Genomic DNA, 25,753 nt, shown 5'->3' with positions numbered 1-25,753 from the left:
TGGTTTTGACAACATGTCAACAACCACAGAATTATCTGTGGTCACAACTGAAGGTAAACAAATACAACAATGAATAGCTAGAATACTACCAGGTATTACATATTCCTTTTTTGTTTGTTTGAGCCATAAAAATAAGTACCGTAATGATTAATTATTTTTTTTTAGACTTCTAAGTTTATTTGTGGCATGTGCTGCTAAACAGCTATAGAGAGTCATATTGGTCCCATGTTAGACCATGTAACACAAATTTTTACATTTAAGTAAATGTAACAGTATATTTGTAATTAATTTTACAAAAATGGTAAAATTTAAGAATTGTATTTTTCAAGAAATTTACTTACCCCCCCCCCTTTTTTTTTTATCTGTGTTCAATTGTATAAATATTAATGGATTTAGCTAGGTACTTCTATGTCTTTGCAAATAATACCAGTATGTACCACATTTTAAAATTATTATTATTGACATTTTTTGTCTTACATATTGCAATCACAATTAAACAGGTAATTCCACAAAGTCCAGCAATTCATTCGCATGTAACTACCCATGTAGTTCATCATCTCCTGCAAGAGGTATAGTATATATATGTAATCAATAAATGAAAACAGATTATCATAGTTCCTGGCATAACAAAGCAGCATATTATTTTAATATTCATAATTTAAGAAGAATTACAATATTTTGGTTTGACACTGCTCTCTATAAGTTTATAATGATTTAAGGCCAAATAAAAAAAACATGTGTGGTTCCGGTTACCCGACCTTCCCTATTTTATACCCCCGACCCTAAACTTTTTTTTGGCAATTTTCATATTTTTTCCGGAATTTCCCCCGATTTCCATCAATGGCTCCAGTTTAAGTTTTAGTCTCAGCAATGACGGCCTCCTTGCAAAACATAGTGCAAATTTTTAATAGTGTTAAATCCATAGCAAGCTAGCATGTAGGTGTCCCCTACCAATATTGACTAGTATATTATCATACCACATCATTTTTAAAAAAAAAAAAAAAAATAAAGAAAAAATCCCTACCTACTTACCCTAATTTTTTTGGAAGTGTAACCGGAACCACACATATTTTTTTGCTTGGACTTATTATCCTTATTTGTGAATTGATCATTTTTCTGATTGGTACTAGTATATAAAATATGCCATCTTTTCCAAAACAGTTGGATTGACAAATGTCTTGGTGTCATGTCAAGACCCTTAAAGGACCTTCTTGTCCGAAAACCGATTTCCCGACGTGCACTGCGCACCGATGATTTTGACAATTAAAGTAATGATGAGCATCTAGTGTAGTGATTGCAACATTCAAAATGTCTCCCACTTAAAAATCAAATGATATGCCCTAATCGACTACCATATCGCTTAGTAGTCATCCAGTGCCTTCGTGTCCCTACCAAATCCACTCAACTTCCGGTTGCCCCAATTTTGAGGAACAATCTTGAAGTTATTGTGTGGTGCTTCCTTAATGCCGTCGATATCTGTTGTAAACATTTTTATGATCGTTAATTCATTTTCAACAATATTTCACCAGAGAAATGTATAATCTTTTAATTGTTTTAATTTTTCACAAATTTCTTCAAAGGAACCCCCTGCAGACCCCATACTGGCTGTCTTAGCACGCTCTTCTGCAGTCAAACGCCGCATACGGTGTAACTTTTTTTTCTGAGTTTTTAATTAGTAAAAACATCGAGAACACAACCACAAAGAAAAAACTATTACGTTTTGAAAGAATGTTGCAAAAAAATTGAACAGGGCAACACCGTTCAACAAAATCAAAAACTGATTAACAGGATTATGTTTTCACACTGAATTTTGACTACAGAAAGTTCCGTCTACCTGATCAATACTTAATGATGAAAATAAATTTTCAGTCTAAAGGAAGGGGTATTAATTTTGTGAAAATGGGTTACTAGCAATCGTCTTTAAACTCGGTCTTGATCTGTTAGTCATCAATGTAAAACGCGTACCAAAAATCAGCTCATTATCAACAAACATAGCGCAAGAAAAATAGTCTTGAAAATTAAATATGACGGATTGTCAATAACGAACGGAAAGGGATAAAACTATGTTCCGACCATTTTGTGGCGGGGGCATAAAAATATTAAGTAGTTTCAGAGATCCTCTCCGGACAAAACCCTTTATACAGACAAACGGATATGGTGATTCCAATATACCCCCGAAGCTTCCCTGCAGGGATATAATGATATAAACGATATTGTTGAGGTGAAAAGACCATTTATTTCAGACAAAAAGTAATATTTAAAACTGCATCCATCAAACAAAATAGTAAAATTTAGATATTTCAAAGAAAGGTCTCTTTTTTATGCGAAACATTTTAATCTCACTAGGCAATATGGTATGTCCTTTACCGGCTCTCCTATTATATTTGTCCGACGCCGATCGTCGCCTCTTAAGTGCAGAAGGAGGCAATTGCACGCTTACTATTGACATAAGTTTCATCAGTGGAAGAGATTTTGAGTCGTTTTTCTGACACTTGGATCCACATGGTAACATCTCTCGAAAAGCACATCGAAACTTTTTTGACAACACATTGTATATTATTGGGTTTATTGCACTACTAATATACAACATCACACGTGTAAAAGTGATCAAGTTCAAATAGCCCTCTAATCCCAGTTTATACAGTTGTGATGGAGGGACAAAAATAAGCCATATCCCAAGTATCCTCTGTGGCAAAAGAAATATGAAAAAAGTCGTTATAACGAGAATTAGCATGACAATCACACGGCGTCTCCCGTTAGCCATTTTGTCGGCATCTTGTCCAGTTCGTGTTTCTAAAAACTGTACATGCCAAATAAGTTTTCTGCACATACGAGCAACAAGGAAGAGAAGTAAAAGAAGCATAAGGATGAAAAATATCGAAAATAGCCCCACTATGTAAACTTTCTTCCATAATATATTTATTGGCATTCTACATACTTTAATGAGAGTCCCATCGATGAACCTCGAATTGCGATAAACGGCGATGAACGCTATCGGGATACTTGCTGTCACTGCAATTGCCCATAGCCCAGTGATGACGGATTTCACCTTTAATTTGGTCCAGAAACAGGTGGAATAAAGTGGAAAACATATGCCGCGATACCGGTCGTATGTTATGGCCACAATTGTAAGCACTGACGCCAGGGACACAAGATGTTCTACAAATGGAACAAATCGACCTAAAATTCAAATAAATTAGGTTAAAGAAATTGATTTTACATTCTTTAAATACAAAATCTCATTAATCTAGCTCCCTCGTGATTCTATTTACAGATATAGGATTGTACTTGATATATTAATCAACACCCATCTTTTCGTTATTGTTTTAGTTTCAACAAGGTTTTCAGTTTAACAATTTTTTAACTTGGAATGAAATTTTTTCTTTCCTTTTTCATCTCATTAAAAATAATGAATAATAGAAATCCGATTAGCTTACACATGAATTCCCCGAGGTACCATACTTCTTTTGCAAATAGATCAACTGCAGCTGAGGGTATGCCCACGATGAGTACCATCAGATCAGCAACACTAAGGTTAGCAAAGAGGGCACTCATTCTAGACTGGATCCGCCTAGCGATTACAACAACAATCACGACAGAAACGTTTGACGCGAATCCAACAGCAAAGATAACCGAGTAGAGAACACTCGCAATGATTAGTATATATTGAGGGGGTTCAGGGACATTAACAGAGTTACTGATGTTGTGAGTGCCATTCTTTTCCCATTCGCTTGCATTAGCCATTGTTTATAATACCAAATTATGGAAAGTATCTCGGCTTTTATAATATCAAACCTGTTAGATTTTTTTGTGTGAAATTCTTATCGAAGTTCATTGGACATATCAAGTGTCAATATAATGTGGGTTGGAATAACATTTAATACATAATGATAACATTCCATATTGAGAAGAAATTCAGATTCACTAGTAACTGATAAATAAAATTCCTAAAAAGTAAATTTTGCCAAGGACCAAGTCTAGATCTGCACTAGACATTAGTGCTGGAGAGAGTTAATTGATTAAACTTTTCATTATTTGTTCCAAGGTTACTTATTCTGTATCTTTCCATTCGTCATTAGCCATTAGAACATATAGAATAGATTTTCAGATAAGTAAAGGTATCACACCGGTAATTGTTTTCACTATATAATTCTATATAGAATAAAAAATTCATGAAAAAAATATTTAGCAGGAAGTGTTAAACGTTACCAGTCACATCAGCTGAAACCAAAATATAGGGCACGTACATGGCATTTTCTGATTTTTTCCATCTGCAAACAGGAATACCCTCAAAACCATGTGTTTTCAATGTGTTTGTAAACATTTTGTGTGCACCCCAGGAAGTGGCCTCATATGCCCTGAAAGAAAGAGTTCCTGTCAAAAACCTTTAATATTTTACAAAGTACATAAATATCCAAAGCACTGATACCAAAAAATGTTAAAATAGAAAAAGGGAAAATATAAAATTTCTCACAATAATAAAAAAATCTTTATTATGTATGGAACTACAATTGACTAAGTTCATTTTAATTGGTCAATTAACGGTGTAATACCTTGAAGGCGGAATGATTACCAAATGAATTTTTTTATCGCACTTATCAAGGAATTTTTGTTATATATGTGATTGCAATTTTACGGAGATAAATTATCAAACATGAGTAGTTCACACAGGACCAAAATAAAAACATTTTTCACATGAAAGAATATTAATTTCTGTAAACATTTCATGATAAATGTAACAAAATTTAAATTTACTACTTAAATCTCTGTTTCTCAATGAAAAAATGAGGTCCTTCATGGCCCCAGAAATAAATTGTCTCCCCCTTTTATTATCTTTTAAGTCCCAAATCAATATTTTTGTCATCTACACACAGTTTAAGCGTCTTGATTTCATGAATATCATAGAACATAGCGCGCCTCCACGGTAGCACAGTCGGTTGTGATCGGAAGGTCGTGTGTTCGAATCACGGCCGCGACTGACCTAAGCCGATTAAAAAAAGGTAGCAACTGTTCCTTCGCCAAGCGCTCGGCACTTTGAAGTAAAAGTTGCGGGTCCTTCGGATGAGACCTTAAAAACCGAGGCCCGTTGTCACGGTAAGAGTTGACACGATAAAGAATCCTTACTGCTCAATGGCCCTTAAGTGCCGAGTAAAGGTCTAAATTTGAAGCCCTTCACTGGTATATGATGACGTATCTATATGAGTGAAAAATTCTATAACGGTACGAGCAGTGAGGGATCTTTTTCGTCCCAGCACATACTGCTACACGGGACCTCGGTTTATACGGTCTCATCCGAAGGACCGGTCTCCACGTCCCACAGTGGGATTCAAACCCGCGACGAAATATTCGTTGTACTATTTTAGCAATCATTATGAATTCATGTATGTTATTACAGTTCAGAAACCCACTAAAATGTATTGTTTAAAGCACAGATTTCTAGCAGCTTTAGTATAAAATGTGAAAACTTAAAATGCATTTTGTTAACATCTTACAGTGTATATTTGAACAATACCATATTCATTAATTGACATTTTCTCTTTTGAGATTAACTGTCCTGAATTTATTATTTCTACGTAGGAAGCGAGTGCAATAAACTATATGAACTTCTACCCAATCCTTTTGTACTTTTGAACTTACAATAAAATATGTTCGAATCAGCTGATGGATTCTAAAGGATATGGCTACAGCCCAACAGGCTGAATTTCCAATAGATTTTGAGTAGAAGGTTTAAAACTTTGCTTTGTTACTTTATTTCATGAAATAATTTTATGATTTCCTAAAATAGCATGGCTTCCTTCAGATAAGTAATGTCCATTGTTCTTGAATTATACAAGCGTGTCAATGGACTTAAATTTCAGGGAATATGCAATATTTTATTTCATTCTGCTCTAACATTGAAGTCTCTTTTAACCACTCTTTCTCCCTATATATGTTTGTAAGCATAGAAAAATAGCATTTTGTTGAAAAATTATACGAAGAATAGATTAATTCAAAAGCACCATGAAGCCCTTTGTTGTTATTCTTAGCTGAAAATTGACAGTAAATATTTGTCAAAGTTTATTTTTAAACTTAGTTGTGTTTAAGTATATTATTCATGGTTATATAAATTATTTTTGAAAATAGACCTGAAAATTAGAATGCAGAGATATGGGAGAACAAGTTAAAATTTCGTTCGTTCATCTTTTACTTGTGTTGGCCACCATAGACGCTTCTTCAACATCACCAGGTAAAGTTTAGATTTACAAAATTTATTTCAGTTCTTGTGTTAAGTAAAAGGGATACCATCTATGAATAATATTGTTATTTATCTTTTTTCATATGTATTCAGTATTTTTCACATTCTTCTTCGAGATTGATTTATCAAAGAATTCGCTTACTTAAGAAGCAGTTATAATCTTGTGAATGATGGCATCTTTGACAAAAAAATAAGGCAAAGGTAATTTGTTATTTAATACAGTAGTCAGATATTTTGAAATTTTCCATCATGGATTTGTAGACTGATGGAGGATTTAAAATGGCCCACAAGAAAGTTGTATGCACATAGTCTTTTAAAGAACTAAAAATAAAGTGACTATTTCACCACCACCATAAAAAAAATCTAGTTTCTATTCACCTTCTTTGTCAGATATTTGAACTAAAAGAAAAACAAAAATAATCCGTGCTAGTTTAAGTATCATACTCAGAAAGAGAAAGTACATGTAATAATGTCAACTAATTTTATCGAAAAGCTAACAAGACTAAAGATCTCTTTGTCACGATCTTCAAAACTCGCATTTAAGCACTTTTAGGTTACAGTTTTATATTTTACAAGAAGAGACTCATAAATAAACAAAGGAAAGTCAGTTACTACAAAAGAGAAGCATTGGAGATTAGTGATATTCTGTTCAGCGTTATTGCATTTTACAAAGATGTAAACTATTAAAATTTTTGTTACATCTATCAATTAATGATTTTGATACATGTACCGGTAATTAATAATTTTGATGTAGGGTAAACTAGTAAAATTGAATGGTAAATCAGCAGATAACTTGGTAATAATGTGTAAAAAATATCATTCAATTAATACATGTGATTGCATGCAGTAAAAATTCAGTCAAAATTCTTTTGGTGTATATTGAAAGGTGTAACCAAGATAGAAACATAAAATGATTTTCATATTATCGTTAAAATTAAACTCAAGTTGTGTATTATACAATATTGCTGTTTTGAGGTCATTACAATGGTTTAGCTTGCCTAGGTGTACGCATTCACCGATCCTGAAGAAGAAAGTAAATATTGTTCCTCGATGGTTGTTGGATCATTATATTAAAACAAAAACAAAACAAAAAAAAAAAAGCAATTTCAATTCTTGTACAATGCCCTATGTATCATACCCATAGGGTATGGTGTGAATGAAACAAGCGTGACCTTTTGATTTGGCTCTTGGATTCAAATTTTTTTTATAGGCTGAAAAAACCTCGAAAAGTGGATGTAACACTGTTTTTGTAAATATGGATTATCTCCCTTTTCAGCTTAAAATTAGAACATTTTACTTGTCATGAAAATATTTTGATTAATTTAATGAAAAATAAATTGTGTTGTATTTGAATTTGGAAAATTGAGAAATTGTTTTAAAATGTCAATTTATTTTTACATGCATATATATGCATGTTCATGGGTATATGGCATTAATATTGTACTGTGACAAAAAAGGGATATTGCCATTTTTTGTATGAAACTCGTCAATCGTTTTGGGAAATTAATAATCATTTGCACAAAAATGTTTTTATTATTTTATTTGCTATAGGGTATATATGGTGTCTATGAAATTAGCATGACCTTTTGGTTTGGCTGTTGGTTTTCTTAGTTTTTTGATAGCTGAAAATCATCAAAAAATATTTTGCTGTTTTTGTTAATATGAATTATCTCCCCCTTTTCAGCTTAAAATTAGAACATCTTACTGGTCATGAAAATATTTAGATTAATTAAAAAAAGTAAATAACTGTGTTGTATTTGAGTTCGGAAATGTAAAGAAATTGTGTTGAAATGTCAATTTCCCTTTACATGCATACATATATGGCATATATTAGACTGTGACAAGAAAAAGTGAAATTGCCATTTTTTTGTATGAAACTCATCAATCGATTTGGGAATATAATAAGCATATGCACAAATATGTTTTCATAATTTTATTTGCTATAGGGTATGGTGTCTATGAAACTACATGAAGCATCACCTTTTGGTTTGGCTGTTGTTGTTTTTTTTTTTTAATATTTTGATAGCTGAAAATCCTCAACAAATTGATATTTTGCTGTTTTTGTCAATATAGATTTTTCTCCCCTTTTCAGCTTAAAATTTGAACATCTTTTTTGACATGGAAATATTTTGATTAATTATGAAAAGTAACTACTTGAGCTGTATTTGAATGAGAAATAAACATAAATGTGATTTATTGTCTGATTTTCTTTTTATTTCATCTGAAATATTGATATTTTTGCCTAATTTTAGAGGAAATTTCAGCCATGTTTTACCGAAAACAGTTTAACTGTTGCCATGGCAACCAGAAACAGAATTGATAAAAATCATTTTATTTTTTTGTAATATCTAAGCATACTCTACCAAAGTTTGAAAAAATTCTGAAACCCCCCATTTATCACCTCCTGCAGGATTTTTACATGGATCCATACAAAATCTTTTTGGCCGAAACCTTCTAGCAGCTGGGGCCATGATTTTAATTAACACACTTCAATTTACATGTACCTGAAGGTGCTTATATATTCATATGACTAAGCATGACTTTCTTGTTTTTGAGAAGATTGTTTTATAGTTTGGTCTTTTACTGTGGTTCCAACATACCCCAGGGGTTTATAACTTGAACAGAATTGAATCTGCAGTACCTACAGGATGATTGTACTCGTATATTCATACGACCCATTCTGGCTTTGCTGTTCTTGGGGGAGATTCTTTCCTTTATATATTCCTATGTAAAGTTGTTCAGTATGACCCCACCCTACCCCCGGGATCATTATTGGAACAAAAATTAATCTTTTTATGTAAAGTTTCATTTTTTCTGGCAGAGTGGTTCTTGAGAAGAGGGTATTTCAAAGATGCCATTAATTTTCACAAACTCTTCGTAAACTCCCCTTCAAAAGGCCGTGGCTCTTCATTTTCAACAGACATAACCTTCACCCAAGTTGTTTGAAATTGGCCAAGTGGTTATGGAGAAGATGAAATTTTAACGACGATAACGACAAATAACGGACAAATTTTGATCAGTAAAACTGCCTTGATGAGCTCTTAGTATGTCAAAGGCTGTCATGTATACCCTTTGTCCTAAAATAGGGGTTAACAGGGGTCAACGCGGCGGTACAAAAACAGCACAAAATACCAGTGATTGATTGATCTTTTGCAGTTTCAGACCGAGGCGGCAGATTTCAGTATTATTATGGCGGTAAAAAAGTTCTACGACAATTTTTTGGAAAATTTTTGACATCCCATACAAGAATACCAGTGAAAGATAATGAAGAGCGCCAATCACCAAGTAACAAACCGACAAGACAAACTTCCATTATTAAATAGAGGTCATCAACTAATCAATTTGACTTTTACTGTATGTATTGAATGCTAATGTACGATGTGATTTCAAATCTAGATTACCGTCAGTTCATATGGGATCATAATCAGTCGAGGTTGTAGTAATAAGAAAACATGGTTAAACAACATCTTGGTTAATCCTATCTCGGTGACCGGATACCATGCCGCCTTTGTACAACTCTCCTATGGATTGATTGATTGATGGTATGTTGTTTTACGTCCTATTCGAGAATTTTTCACTCATAGAGAGACTTCACCATGTACCAGTGAAGGGCTTCAAAGTTGGACCTATTACTCGGCACTCACGGCCATTGAGCAGTGAGGTTTTTTTTTTATCGTGCCAACGCCTAACGTGACAGGGACCTCAGTTTTTAAGATCTCATCCGAAAGACTCGTGACTTTCATATCTATTCAGGGATAGACATTAACTTTCAGATTCACTTGCCCTTCGGGCAAGTGATCTCAAATTTTGACTTGTCCGAATGCAAAACTTGGTTGCCCAAAATTAGGAAGGAACTTAAGAAGAAAATTATTAATCAATGTAAACGTTATGATAAGAAAAAATGTGACCAAATACGAGTACACTACTGTCAATTTGGCAAGTTGAGCTACCTAAAAAAAATGTCGATGCATGGTGCATTTGTACATAAATGTATAACGCTGTACTTGAAAAGAAAATTTAACCTGTTAACTCACACTGGCATGCAACAATAACCCTCCGTTTCCTTTTAATAAAATTCATATTTTTAAAAATTATTTTCGGTAGGATCCTTTTGTGATTCGTGATTTTCAGATATAACTGTGAAGCAATACTTAAGGTAGATGCTACGAAACATGCATCTTATCTTGATAAGAATACATCGTGTTACACTGTACTTATATTCTGTGCTTGAATAAATAATTTAATTTCCTAATAAGGAGTTATCAAAATTTTGTCAGAGGTAGAGCGTATTTTCTATGAAAGAAAATAACGAACCCGATTTTTAAATGAGCGGTATAATCCAGAAACGCTACCGAGGAATTTCGAATGCAAAAACATTATCAGTCAGGTGCGTGGGGGAAATCAAGTCTTCAATTTATTGTTTTATTTATAAATTAATGTAAACTAAATAAATATGTACATTTGTATGAGAAAAATTCACTTGCCCGATCGGACAAGTACGTCGACAATTTCACTTGCCCGAACTGAGAATTTACTTGTCCCGGGCAATCGGACAACCGTTAATGTCGATCCCTGCTATTGCCGTGCGCCTTGCGAAGGAACAGTCACTATGTTTTTACCTCTTAGGATTGGATGCGGCGCGGCGAACCAGAATAGTACCCGGACCTCCCGATCACCCTAACACTAGGCTACCGTAATCGGTTGGAAGAATGGATTGAATGCTTATTGTTTTACGTCGAGTCTTTAGTATTTAAACCACATTTCGGCAGTAAAATTTATTTCCTGTGACCGGTTTTGACATCTTTTTTTCTTTTTTGTTTTCTGACCCCAGTGAGCCTTCTTTCTTTCGGAAAGTAGAAAATAGGAGGCGTTGCTACCTACGTCAAGAAAAACATTCCCTTTCAAACGGAATGAATTTGAAAATCAGGACCTTGAAACAAAACGGGCGACACCTCCCACGAGGTGTGTCAGTAATAATCACAGGAGCCAGTTAACACAGACAGGCGGGACGCGGTTATGAAATCCTATATCTTCGACAGCCCAGAAAAACTACTCTTAAAACATGTAGATTCTGGTATTCTACTGTTGGGCGACTTTTAAAAAGTTAAAACTTGAACTCGTTCTGAGGAGTTTACAACTCGGATAAATTGTGAAAACACCAACACGATCAAACGGTACTTTGGATAAGATTATGATTATACATGTAGTCTAGTTAAATACTTTGGCAAACTGTTCAAGTTTAGATCTGAAGGGTCATCCGATCTTGAATCAGTGATTGAAATACTATTATCTACCAAAATATCGCTGCTAAAATCTAGACAAGCAACATAAATCCGTAAGATTAAGGTAGCTGCTGCGTATTTTTTGTGTTTAAATGGGAAAATCTATAACGATACATACAAGTGAACAACAAATAGATTTCTTCAAGAAAACAAATGCATAAATTATAGCGGTATATACCTTTCCGAAAATACATGGTGCGTTCCAATTATAAACCATATACATGTATTACAGTTGAATTCTATCACGTAACGACAAGCCAGGCGCAATAGTTTTCTTGAGATATACTACAAATCAACGGAGTCGCCCTCGTGGCGCAGTGGTTAAGTGTTTGCGCTATAGTCGCGGCGTAAGGAGTTGATCCTTACGTCGCGGATTCGATTCCACTGTGCGACGTGGAGACTGGTCCTTCGGATGAGACCGTGAAAACCGAGGTCACGTGTTGCAGTAGGTGCCGGCACGAAAAAGATCCCTCACTGCTTAAAGGCCATTAGTGCCGAGTATAGGTCTAAATTTGCAGCCCTCTACCGGCAACTGGTGGCGTCTCAATAATAAGAAAAACATCTCGAAGGGATGTTAACAAACCAGAAGTCTCTGATGAGACTGTAGCTCTACTGGTTTGTATTCATAACAAAGGAAGAGAAAAGTAACACTTGCACTATAAACTACGCAACAGCAATAAATAGAATACCGTAATGGATCTTGATTTAGTCTCTTTGTGGCAAGATTTATTGCAATCAGATTAAAACTGTTGGAGGAGTAGCCTTTTCAAAGAATTCTACCAAAATTTCTAATTTTTAGTAACCATAGCAAGACTGTTCATCAAAATCTAAAAGTTATATAAAGTTACGTATCTTAGTGTAGTCTATTTGTGGGCAAAGTTATATTGAAATCAGATGAAAACTGTAGCAGAAGAAGCATTTTGGATTGATTGATTGACTGTATGTTGTTTTACGTCCTGTTGGATAATTTTTCACTCATACAGAGACGTCACCATATACCGGTGGAGGGCTTCAAATTTAGACCTTTACTCGGCACTCAGGGCCATTGAGTAGTGGGTGCTCTTTATCGTTCAAACGCTTACCGTGACGGGTGTTGCTAAAACGCGGAACGGAAAATCTTATATCAAATTATTTACTTCAAGCATATATAAATCAGACAGGAACCAGTATTCATTATCATATAGTTTATTATTCATGACCCCCCCCCCCCAAGAACTACATGCGATGGTCAATGAAATACATACTAATTAGACACACAGCCCAAGTATCTATCTGATACTCATTCATCACTTGTCCAAATCTAATTTTTAAAGCTTATTCACCAAAGACAAAACTCTCTTTTTTATCATTTATTATGAAACAGGCAATGGTGTTTTAAAACAGGGGAGGGGTGGGGTGGGGGGTTGGCAGAGAAAGAGAATAATTATGTACACATTTGTGTTCCAGACAACAATCACTGACATTAAGGAAAGAATAGAGGACTTGCTTATTAAAATTACAGGCATGTGCGGATGTAGAGTGGGTTCGGGATGGGGTTCGGACCCCCTGAAATTTGCGGAGTTATTAAGTGTACATTGTAAAGTAAATATTTAATAAGAAAAATGCCCCCCCCCCCCAAAAAAAAAAAAATCACGGAGCCCTGTGAAGTTGATGGGAAAAGTACACATTAACCCACCCACCCCTAAAAATATCCTGAATCTGCGCTATCCACCTTCAGGCACTTGAAGCGAGGACAACGTAGGCTACATCTATGCATCATCCCCCCTCTCTACCAAATAATATATAAACAAGCTAATTCAGAGAATTTGTGTCCCCCGCTTAGGGAAAAAAGAAGAGGAAGCGCAGTTCGGGGGGGGGGGGGGGTCACACTGCCCCCCCCCCCCTGTATTTGTAGAATTATTAAATGTATACATGTATATTGAAGCAAATTTAAAAAAAGCCAATATGGATATAAAGATTTGATTGCTTATTCTTTAATATGTGTACATCATGTACATAGAAGAATCTTTTTAATATATACAGAATATTTATCACACTGTAATAATGATTTTATGAGTTTGTACACGCCAGACATCATAACTTTTTCATTTCACATGTTGAATAGTATCATTTAGTAAATCCAAAAAAAAAAAAAAACATTTAAAAAAAAAAAGAGAATCGTCCGGAGATTGAACCCGGGCCTCTCGCTTGCTAAGCGAGCATCAGACCACTAGACCACAGAGGCACTCCACATTAAATGCAAACATTAAGTCACATATAATGTTTATTTTCACGTTCGATATTGTCAAAATTTTAATCAATACATGGTGTCTAATTTAGCCTTTACTAAACAGTTCTAATATATGTAATAAGAATATAAAGTCCGCCGACAACCTGTATTATACGTAATAACACTCCACATGCCCCTGTGCTAAAAATAGTGCCAAGCGACTTTTAATACAATAAATAATTAAAATAAAAAACGGGGTGCATAGTTAGAATAATCTAACTGTGTCTCGGGATGACCCTCACCACAGTTAGAATGCCCCCCCCCCCCATATACCCGTAATGTAGCAGAAAATTGCAGAATCGCTCCGAAACGATTTTGGAGAAAATTAATAAAGTTGCATTGAAAATAACAGTCAAATTAATCATAACAAACCTTTTCAAGACTGTAAATACCTTTCATCTAAAAATTTTATCCATATTATGGAAGAATTCAACACTTTTTCACCAACGTTTTTTACTCGTTTCAAATTTACACACCATGTTGACATTCGGAACTCGGGATTTTTCATAGTAAATGAACTGAGTTAGAGTTATCTCCCGTATTTTCTTCTGCTACATTGACAATACACGAAACGCATTCTATCGTTAAACCGGGTCCGTAGGACATTTATCATTTTCTGTCTAGGGTGGGACACTTCGAGAGGGGCGAAAGAGGCTATAGGGAGTTATGGTATAAAATTTCATTGCAAAAGCTTCTTGAGATATGGCCCGGAAACAAAAGTGTTACACACAGACGGAATTAATGAATTTATGACCTTGAACTTTGACCTTTTGACCTCGAAATCTATAGAGGTCTTCCTTAGGTCACAGGGAGTTTTCATGTAAAATTTCATTACAAAAGCTCAAAGAATTCGCGAGATATCGCGCGGAAACGAAAGTGTTAAAACAGACAGAATTTATGAAGTTATGCCCTTGACCTTCGACCTCAAAATCAATAGAGTTCTTCTTTAGCGATGATAGGGAGTTGCTATGCAAAATTTCATTGCAAAAGCTCAAAGGGTTCTCGAGATATCGCGCGGAAACGAAAGTGTTACAGACAGACAGAAATACGGACGGACGGACAGACCGACCCAAATTAATATCCCCCACTTTCAGTGAAAGCGGGGGACAATTACGAGAGTGCATTTTCTGGAAAACGAGTGATTTCTCCATCATTGCAATTTTAATGTTATTCTGTGCAATCGGTCAGTGTTGTTTTCCAGTTTTACAAATTGGCCAAATACGGGAGATGGGGATGGGTGAGGGATGCAGAGTTATACGATATCATGGTTATTCGCGCTTTAGGTACCTGTGCATCGAAAATTATGTTGTGTTCGCACATATAAATATCGAATACTGGCTATTCATGTTGATCAGAGTGGTCTTTTATAAAGTTAATTCACTCATATCTCACCACAGCGTTTTATATATACCACGTGTATATATTTTATGTTTTCCGTACCCTATGCTTTGCTGTTGTACTGGAAACTTCATATGAGTATACTGGTATACATGAAGAGATCAACTCATTCTTGATATCAAGGTTAAATATGTTTGTTTGTTTGTTTGTATGTTGTTTAACGTCCCTCTCGAGAATTTTTCACTCATATGGAGACGCCACCACTTGCCGGTGGAGAGCTGCATATTTTGTCCTATGCTCGGCACTTACGGCCATTGAGCAGTGAGGGATCTTTTTCGTGCCAACACCTACTGCGAAACGGGACCTCGGTTTATACGGTCTCATCCGAAGGACCGGTCTCCACGTCCCACAGTGGGATTCGAACCCGCGACGTAAGGATCAACTCCTTACTTCGCGACTCTAGAGCAGACGCTCTAACCACTGCGCCACGCGGGCGACAGGTTAAATATGAACAACACATATAATTAATATCGTTTTTGGTATAATTTGTATTTTCAAGGGCTTTAAACTGGTATCATATTTTCCGTTTTCCGTTCCGCGTTTTAGCAACACCCTTACCGTGACACGGGGCCTCGGTTTTAAGGTCTCATCCGAAGGACCCGCAACTTTCACTTCGAAGTACCGAGCGCTGTGCGAAGAAACAGTTGATACCTATTTTGTATCGACTTAGGACAGTGATTCGAACACACGACCTTTCGTTCAGGGATCGAGTGTTTGTTTGTTGTTTAACGGCCCTCTCGAGAATTTTTCACTCACATGGAAACGCCACCACTTGCCGGTGGAGAGCTGCAAATTTTGACCTTTACTCGGCACTCGGGGCCATTGAGTGAGGGATCTTTTTCGTGCCTGCACACGGGACCTCGGTCCCACAGTGGGATTCGAACCACGGATCGAGTGCTCTACCGACTGCGCTACCGTGACGGTACAGTGTAGCATTTTTGGAAGTGTTTTACAGAAATTACTATCTTTATTTACCATGGCGACACTATTATTCCAAATCAAAAATCGATACACAGAATTATTTATCTGAGTTTGAAATATTGTGTCCAAGTTATATTCAAACCAGACCAAAACCGTAGTAGTATTTTAAAAGTATTTCACAACTTTTTTTTATTAAAGTAACCATGGCAACAATGCTCACACAAAAATCAATAAAAAGAATGAAGTATCTCAGTGTAGTCTACTTGTGTGCCATGTTATACTGAAATAAGACTAAAACAGTAGGGGAAGTAGCATTCTGAAAGACTTAGTATTTCACAGAAATTTCTATTTTTAGAAACCATAGGCTCAAGAAAAAAAAATCAAACACCCTTGTACTATCTTAGTGTAATCTACTTGTGTGCCAAGTTATGTTGAAATCAGACCAAAACTGTAGGAGTAGTGTTTTAAAGGAATTTCACAGAAATTTCTAGTAACCATAGCAACATTGATCAAAAAGATCATAAACCGATGCACTACATTATGCATTTTAATGTATTTTACTTGTGTGCCATGTTGTTTTAAAAATCAGACCAAAACTGTAAGAGGAGTAGCATTTTAAAGGAAATTCACAGAAATAAGTTTTTAGTAACCATGGCAACACCTTTCTTCAAAAACCGATGCACTACATTATGCATCTTGATGAACAATGTAACAATGGTCATACTGAAAAGAGAATAATGTTGGAGTGCTTTCAAAGCAGTAAAATTAATCTATTCTGTTTTAGATCTTGATTCAAGAAGACTTGAAACAAAAGTAGACTAACTCAGTGCTCATAATTCCATTATTTGGTTTTTCCATAGCTACTTAGTTTCAAGATGTCAGGGTGCTAACTGTAAAAAAAAGTAAGAACCAGTTGACGTTCAGTTTTTTAAGAGTGTCCTGGTTCAACGGAACTCTTTCCTGAGATTTGTTTTTCAAAAATGTCTCTTAATATCGTGGTAAGAATTAACCTACTTTATACTTGATGGCCATTTGAAAATAACCAGTTTTATAAGACGGAAAAAATTACCATTTGCAAATCATTTCCTTTCAGAATCTGTTAATTGATGCAGCACGGTAAGATCAACGCAAACTCTGACAATAGTAGAGACAAAGTTGTGAGATAATAAGCAGTTACATGTAACTGTTGTGCCGAAAATATTATGTCTATTGCATCACGTCCTTTCGAAAAATGTTCAATCATTTTTAGGTGAAAACTACAAATTGTCGGAGGAAGATTGCCTATTTAGACACTGACTCGACACCTATTGTCATTGAGGAGTGAGGGATCTTTATTGTGCAAGCACTTACTGCGACACGTAACTTCGGTTTCTGAAGAGCCAAACTCCATTCTTGCAGTAGGATTCGAACCCGCGACGTAAGGATCCACTCCTTATTCTGAGAATCTAGAGTGTAGCGCTCTAGGTACTGTTCTAAGAACTGCTTTATGCTGGCTATTTGTGCATATAGCTTTTATTGAGCAATAATAAACCTTGTCGCTTATGGCAAAACTAAGTTATAAAAGCATGGTGTCTCTGTGCATTCTGTATTTACAAAGTTTTATGATAAATGAAGAAAAAATTGCAAGAAGACTTCTATTTCAAAATTACTTAAATTTGCAATTAGATCTTTTTTTTAGTTTTGGTTAGTTTTTGTACAGATATGAATATTGATATAGATCAGGAGAAATTGAGGAAGGGATATAATTAAGAGACCAAGCAAAAAGAACACCTAACCTTGCAAAAGCATAAACTCTTATTAGGACCAGTAGGCGTTCTTATTGACATGATAAAGTTAAATAAATAAGTTAAGGAATTGCGTCAAAATTGACCTTACTGAAAAGAAATAGTGGACTTGACACCCCATTTTGGGTCTTTGCAATTTCCTACCAAGCTTAAATGAAGTGAATCCAAAATATTTTACAAGCAATAGAAAAGATTAAGTGTGCATAAACATGCATTGATTATATTAGATAGAACATGTGTACAAAAGCGATGTCTTGGTGTCATGAATCAAAATTAGGGCAACAATACATTAAGTCGCCCGCATGACGCAGTAGTTAGATCATTTGCCCTAGAGTCGCGGTGTAAGGAGTTGATCCTTACGTCGCGGGTTCGAATCCACTGCGGGACGTGGAGATCGGTCCTTCGGATGAGACCGTATACACCGCGGTCCCGTGTCGCAGTAGGTGCTGGCATGAAAAAGATCCCTCACTGCTCAATGCCCTGAGTGCCGAGTATATGACAAAATTTGCAGCCCTCCACCGGCAAACTGTGGCGTCTCCATATGAGTGGGGAAAAAAGGGACGTTAAACAAAATACAAACAAACGATACATTAGTGTCTCCGTCCTGAATTTGACATCTACCAGGAGTAATTTTTAGGTCATCTAAGCATTGCTAATAGGAGGCTGGGCTATCGATCAGCGTCATATCGGCATCTCTCTTCCCTCTGTAGAAAATCGAATTTATGTACATGGAATTATAAGATTTCTCTGGTAAATTTTGTAAGGAAACGCAAAATTATAACAACAGATTTGATTTGCTAAATTCTGCAAATGGCAAACCAACCAAACACGCTCTCAGACGTGATTTAGATCAAGATCACATTGAAGAATAACGGTTTTCACAGGCGCACTCGCAGTGCGTGATATTGTCAATCGAGGCCATATCAAGGTTAACAAAATCATAACAATGTGTTTGTTCAATATACAACAAGTTTTCTTAAGAACAATACATGCGCTATGTATTATTTTTTGTTTGATGTTCATGTCCCTCTCGAGAATTTTTCACTCATTAGAAGCTGGAGACGCCACCACTTATCGGTGGAGGGCTGCAAATTTAGACCTATACTCGGCATTCAGGGCCATTGAACAGTGAGGGATCTTTCTCATGCAAGCATCTTCTGCGACACGGGGACCGTTCACGGTAGCTCAGTCGGTAGAGCGATCGCTCCGTGAATGGGAGGTCGTGAGTTCGAATCTCGGCCGCGACTGACCTAAGTCGATAAAAAATGGGTAGTGACTGTTCCTTCGCCATGCGCTCGGCACATTTTGCGTCTTTTATTCAGGATTCTCCAGTCAACCCATTCTTTGTTTATACTTAAATTATTTCATACAGAGTTCGCATAATTTTCAAACACCATCAAGTTAAACATTCACTAAAATTTTAATTTGTTTCCTTAAATTTCTTTCTATTTAGCCTCCCCTAACAACATAATTATTTGTTAGTCTAATCCGTGTTTATTCTGCAGGATTACTGGAAATATTAATTAAATGTGTGTATATTTTGTGAAGCTATAAATTCTCTTTGTATTTTGCAACAGCCAGACAGTCAAATAGAAAGTCTAACCTGTGTTTACAGGATTACTGGAAAATGTACAATTTTTGAAGTTTTAAGGTAGTCCGATCCTCAGGTTTTAAAAATCAGCTTTTAAGTAATGGAAAATGCTCACAAAAATGTCTCTGATTTCACATAGTAACGTGAATTTACCCATGGTATTTCTTCAAACTTCATAATTATTGTTAATCATATTATATAAGGAAAATAATCAAATCGCAAATATATTTTCAGGAAATGCGAATAAAAACACCAGCTATGCATTTTCTAATTGAAAATTGATCAACAAATATAAATTAGGATAGAAAAATATAGGTATCCAGGCATTTGTAGAAAATTGCCTCTTTTTTACGCTTATACAGTATTTTAGTTCTTCTCTTTACTTCAATTATTATATAATACGTAGTTTAAAATGTTTGTGCTATCATTGCTAGACATCACATATCACATATAATTTCATATCATGCTAATAAGCATTGGTATCTAATGCTGGACTAAAAGAAATTCCATTTCTCTAAAAAGGAATTCATTTTTTTTCTTTTATGGGGTACAAATGTCAACTTTTTACAAGACTGTTTCTTAGACTTCAAAGAACATTGAATCATATTGATATGCATAAAATGAAAATTGTTGCGCAAAAAGATCTCAATTTCAAGCTTCATTTTAAGACTTTTTAAATAAAATAATAAATTAAAGAGTTATCCTTCCTGGCTGAGGATCGGATATCCTTAAAGTCTATTTGTATCTTGCGTACATCCAGACAGTCAAACAGAAGAAGTAATTGTAAAACATATTAACCATCATCCAATGGTGTATTAAAGAGCTCAAAATGTATGCACTTGCATTTTAGTTGGAAATTTTAATGTTTCATGATATTTTACTTGATAACAAGTCCAAATGTATTTGAAGTCAGTTGTTCCGCTCTGCTATTTGAAATCAGTTGTCCCGCTCTGCTAAACATGCATAGTAGTTCAAACAAGAAGTCTGTGAGCTCTGATGTGAATATACCTTCTCATGTTGACATCGAATTCATACAAAAATGAATCCCACCATTTCGTATGCCTAAACAAAGATTATGTTAAAATATCAAGCATCTGCGTTGAGTAGTTGCTAAGAAAATTGTGACAGATATTTGGTACGGACATATGCAAGGATAAACAAGAAGTTGACATCGGATTCGAACAAAAACCAATCCCATCACATGGCATGCTTAAATAAATGTGCTAAAATTTCAAGAATCTGCTCTGAATAATTGCCGAGAAACTGTGACGAAAATTTGGTACGGACATCACACGGATACACAGGAAGTTTAAACAAAAATCATTAATGAATTAATGAATCCCACCATATGGCATGCCTACACAAAGAGTGTGCTAAAATTCAATCATCTGTGAATCGTAGTTGCTGAGAAAACTGCGACAAAAATTTGTTAAGGACATACACATAGACCGACACACAAGGGTAAAACAGTATAACCCCCCCCCCTCTCCTTAGGAGCGGGGATATAATTAACTATTGAAAGGCAATTGCAATATTTTGTGAAGTGCGTATTTTAACGTTCAAATAATTTCTCTCTCGAATAAAACAACGTTGATACGATCGTTGATTTATTGTGTCGTTTGGTTGCACTCGTTTGCACTAGAGATTGTTGTTGACATGAAACGTGGTGACAGCAGCTGGAATATGCAGAGAATAATGCAGGAGTCAGGTGATTTTATTTAAACAGTACAGGGCTATACCGTCACGGTAGCTCGGTCGGTAGAGCGCTTGCTCCGTGATCGGGAAGTAGTGTGTTCGAATCACGGCCGCGACTGATCTAAGTAGATAAAAAAAGGTAGCAACTCTTCCTTCGCCAAGCGCTCCGCACTTTGAAGTAAAGGTTGTGGGTCTTTCCCATGAGACCTTAAAAACCGAGGCCCCGTGTCATGGTAGGCGTTGATACGATAAAGAACCCTCACTGCTTATTGGTCCTGACTGCCGAATAAAGGCCCTGCATCTATATATAGTGAACACTTATTCTCCAACGGAACGTAAAACAACAATCAATCATCAATCCGGGATTTAATAGCAGATAAAGGCTTCTTTTACCTGTTTGACGGGAAGTTGATGCAGATAATTATAGAAACCATGGAATACAGAGATCTGCACCCCTCCGTTTCACTCGGGTAATCTTATCCTATTGACCGTTCACGGTAGCTCAGTCGGTAGAGCGCTCGCTCCGTGATCGGGAGGTCGTGAGATCAAATCTCGGCCGCGACTGACCTAAGTCGATAAAAAAATGGGTAGCAAATGTTCCTTCGCCATGCACTCGGCACTTTGAAGTGAAAGTTGCGGGTCCTTCGGATGAGACCTTAAAAAACGAGGCCCCGGGTCACGGCTGGCTTTGGCACGATAAAAATCCCTCACTGCTCAATGGCCCTGAGTGCCGAGTAAGGTCAACATTTGAAGCCCTTGACCGGTATATGCTGACGTTTCTATATGAGTGAAAAATTCTCGAATGGGACGTTAAACAACATACAATCAATCAATCTTATCCTATTGCGATCTTTTTCATCCGTCGTCGTACCTTAACAATTTCATCCAATTTAATTTGGTACATAATGGGCATGGGGGAGGGCAAAAATTTTGAATTTTATAGGGCCTGAGGGGAGGCGCCAAAACAATCACAATGCAATCTTCAGAAATCTTCATTACTCCTTGACATCAAACAGTCAAACACCAAGTGTTAGCAGGATTATAATAAGAATTGATCCCTCTTCCAAAATTATGAAAGTCATGGCCCCTTGATCAGGGGCACTGGTGCTAGGACAGGGCTTTTTTATCATTTAGTGAAAATGCATCGGTTCTTTTAAACAAAATCTTCTCTAATTCCTCCGTATATATCTAGCAGATAAGCTTAATGCATGTTTAAGATAAGCAAGAATGCCCAAATTATAAAATTGTGAAATTTATGACCCTGCAGTCAGAGATTAAGATGCTAGAGCGGGATCCCATTGATAGTAGTAAAAAAAACACTAATTATTCCTGGTTATATAACAGGCAAACTTGGTAAATGTTATGATAAGCACATCTTCCTAAATTGTGCAAATTATGACAGATTTAGAGGTTCTGGTGTTGTAAATGCGGGGCTGTATCGATAATATAGTGAAAATTCATTAATCCTTTTAAAATCTTCTGTTTTGCTCCTGTGTATTTAGCGGACAAACTTAGTGCATGGTTATAATGAGCAAGGGTGTCTCTACCTAATTCGTAAAATTCATGGTCCCTGGTTCAGGGGTTCTTGCGTAAGGGTGGGCTTTTTTTTCTTAAATTGTCAAGTTATGAATCCTTTACAATTCTACATATACTCAATGACCGTAAAGGCCGTGGGGCCTTTTATATGAGTGCACATAGGTATCAACAGGTACATACTATTCCGTTAACATCAATGCGAAATTACGGAATGTTGTAATTTAGAATATGATAATAGCAGTTGCATGTGCCTTGCCCCTAGTGTCTTTGTGAATCTCCCCTCCCAACACATGCATTGAAAGCTGCGCATCTTTATTGGCTTTAATTTGCAGGGAATTATAAGTCCTTGTAATTCAGGTCAATCAATTCATTTTTAGCTCACTTGAGGTGAAATCTCAAGTGATTTTTTCTGATCACCCGTTGTCCTACCGTCCGTCTGTCTGTCCGTCCGTCCGTTGGGTGAAGAGGAGTTTAAATTGTTAAAATGAAGGGCCAAGCCCCCTTACAAGGGGGAGATAATCAAGAAAAAACAAAAATAGGGTGGAGTCATTAAAAATCCACTTCTCGAGAACCACTAGACTAACTTATGTGGAAGCTTCCTGGGGTAGAGTAGATACTCAATTGTTCAAATCATGACCCCCGGGAGTAGGGTGGGGTTATAACAGGGAATCAAAGTTTTATATAGAAATATATAGGAAAATTCTTCTCAAGGAAAAAAAATTTTAAAAATCTTCTCAACAACCACTTGGCCAGATAAAACTGAAACTTGTGTGGAAGCTTGCTGTGGTAGTGAAGATTCAAAATTGTTCAAATCATGACATCCGAGGGTAGGATTAAGCCCAATAGGGGATAGGACTTTTACATTGAAATATGTAAGAAAAATCTTTATAAATCTTCTGAAGAACCATTTAGCCAGAAAAAGTGAAACTTGTATGGAAGCTTCCTGAGGTATAAGGGTCATCTACCGGTACTATCTGAGATGCATCAACAAGAAATAGTCTTCTACATCACATCTTTGGCAAAAAAAAATAAAAAAAAAAATAACACGTTTCTCATGATATATATTAGTAATTAATTTGTTCCACCTTTGCAGAGATAACAAGTAGAGGTTTTTCAAAAAGCTTACCGTCTTTAGCAATAACCTTGATCAGTAAACTTACCTAAACCTATCAGGCCGTATAATTATTGAAAATTTCTTGCCTTTGTATTTCTTCATTAGTTTTTTTTCTGACATAAGCTCTACCTAGTGAAACGTTAACAGATGCTCGGCTGTGTCCGTAAACTTCGACTCTGCTGCTGAGATCATTCGGCAAACCTCGGCTGATTCCGTCACCTTTGTGATATGTAGATGAGGTACGAATCGGCCGAGGTGTTGACGAGACTATAAAGACAGTGCAAAACGAAGGGAAAACGAATACATACAAGCTGTAAAGCTTGCATGCCATAAAGATCAATTCTGTTAACAATGAAATCATAGAAACGTTTTTTGGTAATTGCTATTAAAAAAAAAACTAGCATGTTAAATCGAATTAATTCGTTTTGTCATATTTTGTACGATTGAAAAATCTTGAAAAAATGTTAAGTCGTACGAAAATTAGATCATCAGAAAATTATCTCCCTCGCCTTAAACAGCATTTCATCCAATGAAATAATTAAAAATTTTCTCATCATGCAATTTCTACCAATCGCAAAAGAGAGGAAGTGCATAGTCCGAAGACTCTAAAATACTTCAACTCTGTATACCATCTTCCAAGGAAGACGGTAATGAAACGAAACCAAATAATTGGAATTATTTCTTGTCCAAGGGGCATAACTCTGTCAAAAATTGCTCGATTGTACCCAAAACAGAATTTAACTTAGATATTCTTAAATCTGTATACCAAATTTCATTTCGGTACGTTCAACCTTTGCGCTGACAATGGACGGAAACTGTTGGTGGACCGACAGACAGCAGCAAAGCAATGTGCCCTCCCCTCTTCGAAGGGGGATATGTATGTAAAGTGAAATCTACCTCCCCTCTTAATTAAACCTGATTAAATTTTTATACTTTGTCTTTCTTTTTCGTGCTTAGTGTAAAGAATAACTTTTTTTGCATTTAATTGTAGAAATATACATATTTGTAGAAGAAGCACAACAATGCATAAACAAAAAAAGATTATATAACATTTTCTTCTTCAAAACAACTGTTTGAGAGAGTTATAAATCTTGAATATAGTCTGTTTCCCTTTCATTTTGATCTCGTTGTTTTGTTCAACCCTTTTGTTTACGTGCAACAATACAAGGAACCCCTTTTATGTACATAACAATACAAGATGCCATTCCTATAAACGATAACTCGTAAATCAGCAATTTGTTGACCGTTTTTCACAACAGAGTTACCTTTCCTTAAAACACAACATCGTACAAATCAATTATTGGTGATTTACTTTTGAAATAATTTGATTTAATATATGTAAAGATTATACTCTATTTTGAGAATTTCACGTATTTATACATCTATTTATCACATGCTTTTCACCATAGGAGCAACTTGAAAAATAAGTTGAAAGGCCTATACTTTAAATGTTGTATTTTTCCAGATTTGCTTTCAAGATGGCCGACTGGAGACTTCCTTTGGATGGACGTAATCTGTCAAACATGTTGTCTAGGGAATGGTTCACTCCGTAGTACGTGTATCCATAGACACTGTCTCCGGCATGAAAATCTGTGTCCAGTCCGTGAACTGAAATAGATATTCATTAAGAAGTGACGAATCATTTATCAGTGAAAATACAATTTAATCAAAGATTTTGTCGTGTGTTGTTTTGTAATAGAGAGGACATTGAGATTTTACTAAATTCAATCAGTGGTATTATAATTAGAATACCTTTGAAAAATACCATTGTTACAGGTTGAAAAATTTAAATATTTAAAAACAAAACAAATGTCTTTATCGACCTTTGAAAATTTTAGCGACATGAGTATATAAATTAGATATATTTAAATTGTATATATACAGGGTGTTTCATAATATATGTTACATTTTTAAATCTAATTATTTTT

At 35.7% G+C, this 25,753-nt stretch overlaps 1 protein-coding gene and 1 long non-coding RNA gene across 2 annotated transcripts; one reads left to right on the top strand and one right to left on the bottom strand.

The window, feature by feature from the left end:
- Window positions 1–1,360: 1,360 nt before the first annotated feature.
- LOC133173932 (growth hormone secretagogue receptor type 1-like) lies at window positions 1,361–3,744 on the bottom strand. Its single transcript, XM_061308998.1, has 3 exons — window positions 3,438–3,744; window positions 2,368–3,180; window positions 1,361–1,476 (listed from the first exon to the last, which is right to left on the bottom strand). Exons 1-3 carry the CDS (start codon window positions 3,742–3,744, stop codon window positions 1,361–1,363), a joined length of 1,236 nt encoding a protein of 411 aa, XP_061164982.1.
- Window positions 3,745–6,143: 2,399 nt separating this feature from the next.
- LOC133173796 (uncharacterized) lies at window positions 6,144–25,501 on the top strand. Its single transcript, XR_009719071.1, has 2 exons — window positions 6,144–6,226; window positions 25,291–25,501. It is a non-coding gene; the product is annotated as an uncharacterized LOC133173796 (long non-coding RNA).
- The last annotated feature ends 252 nt before the right edge of the window (window positions 25,502–25,753 follow it).

The sequence above is a fragment of the Saccostrea echinata genome, unplaced genomic scaffold, assembly GCF_033153115.1.
Source record: "Saccostrea echinata isolate AGI-Se365-2 ecotype Australia unplaced genomic scaffold, CSIRO_AGI_Sech_v1 ptg000056l, whole genome shotgun sequence".
Lineage (NCBI taxonomy): Eukaryota > Metazoa > Mollusca > Bivalvia > Ostreida > Ostreidae > Saccostrea > Saccostrea echinata.
The sequence above is the reverse complement of the archived record's forward strand: the minus strand, read 5'-3'. Positions and strand labels throughout refer to the sequence as shown.

Excerpts from the sequence above, each read along its gene's own strand:
- LOC133173932 (XM_061308998.1), bottom strand. The coding sequence starts at position 3,744 with ATGGCTAATGCAAGCGAATGGGAAAAGAATGGCACTCACAACATCAGT. Across the intron at positions 3,181-3,437 it reads GTACCTCGGGGAATTCATGT|GTCGATTTGTTCCATTTGTA; the intron begins GTAAGCTAATCG and ends TTTGAATTTTAG. Across the intron at positions 1,477-2,367 it reads CAAATATAATAGGAGAGCCG|ATATCGACGGCATTAAGGAA; the intron begins GTAAAGGACATA and ends TGTTTACAACAG.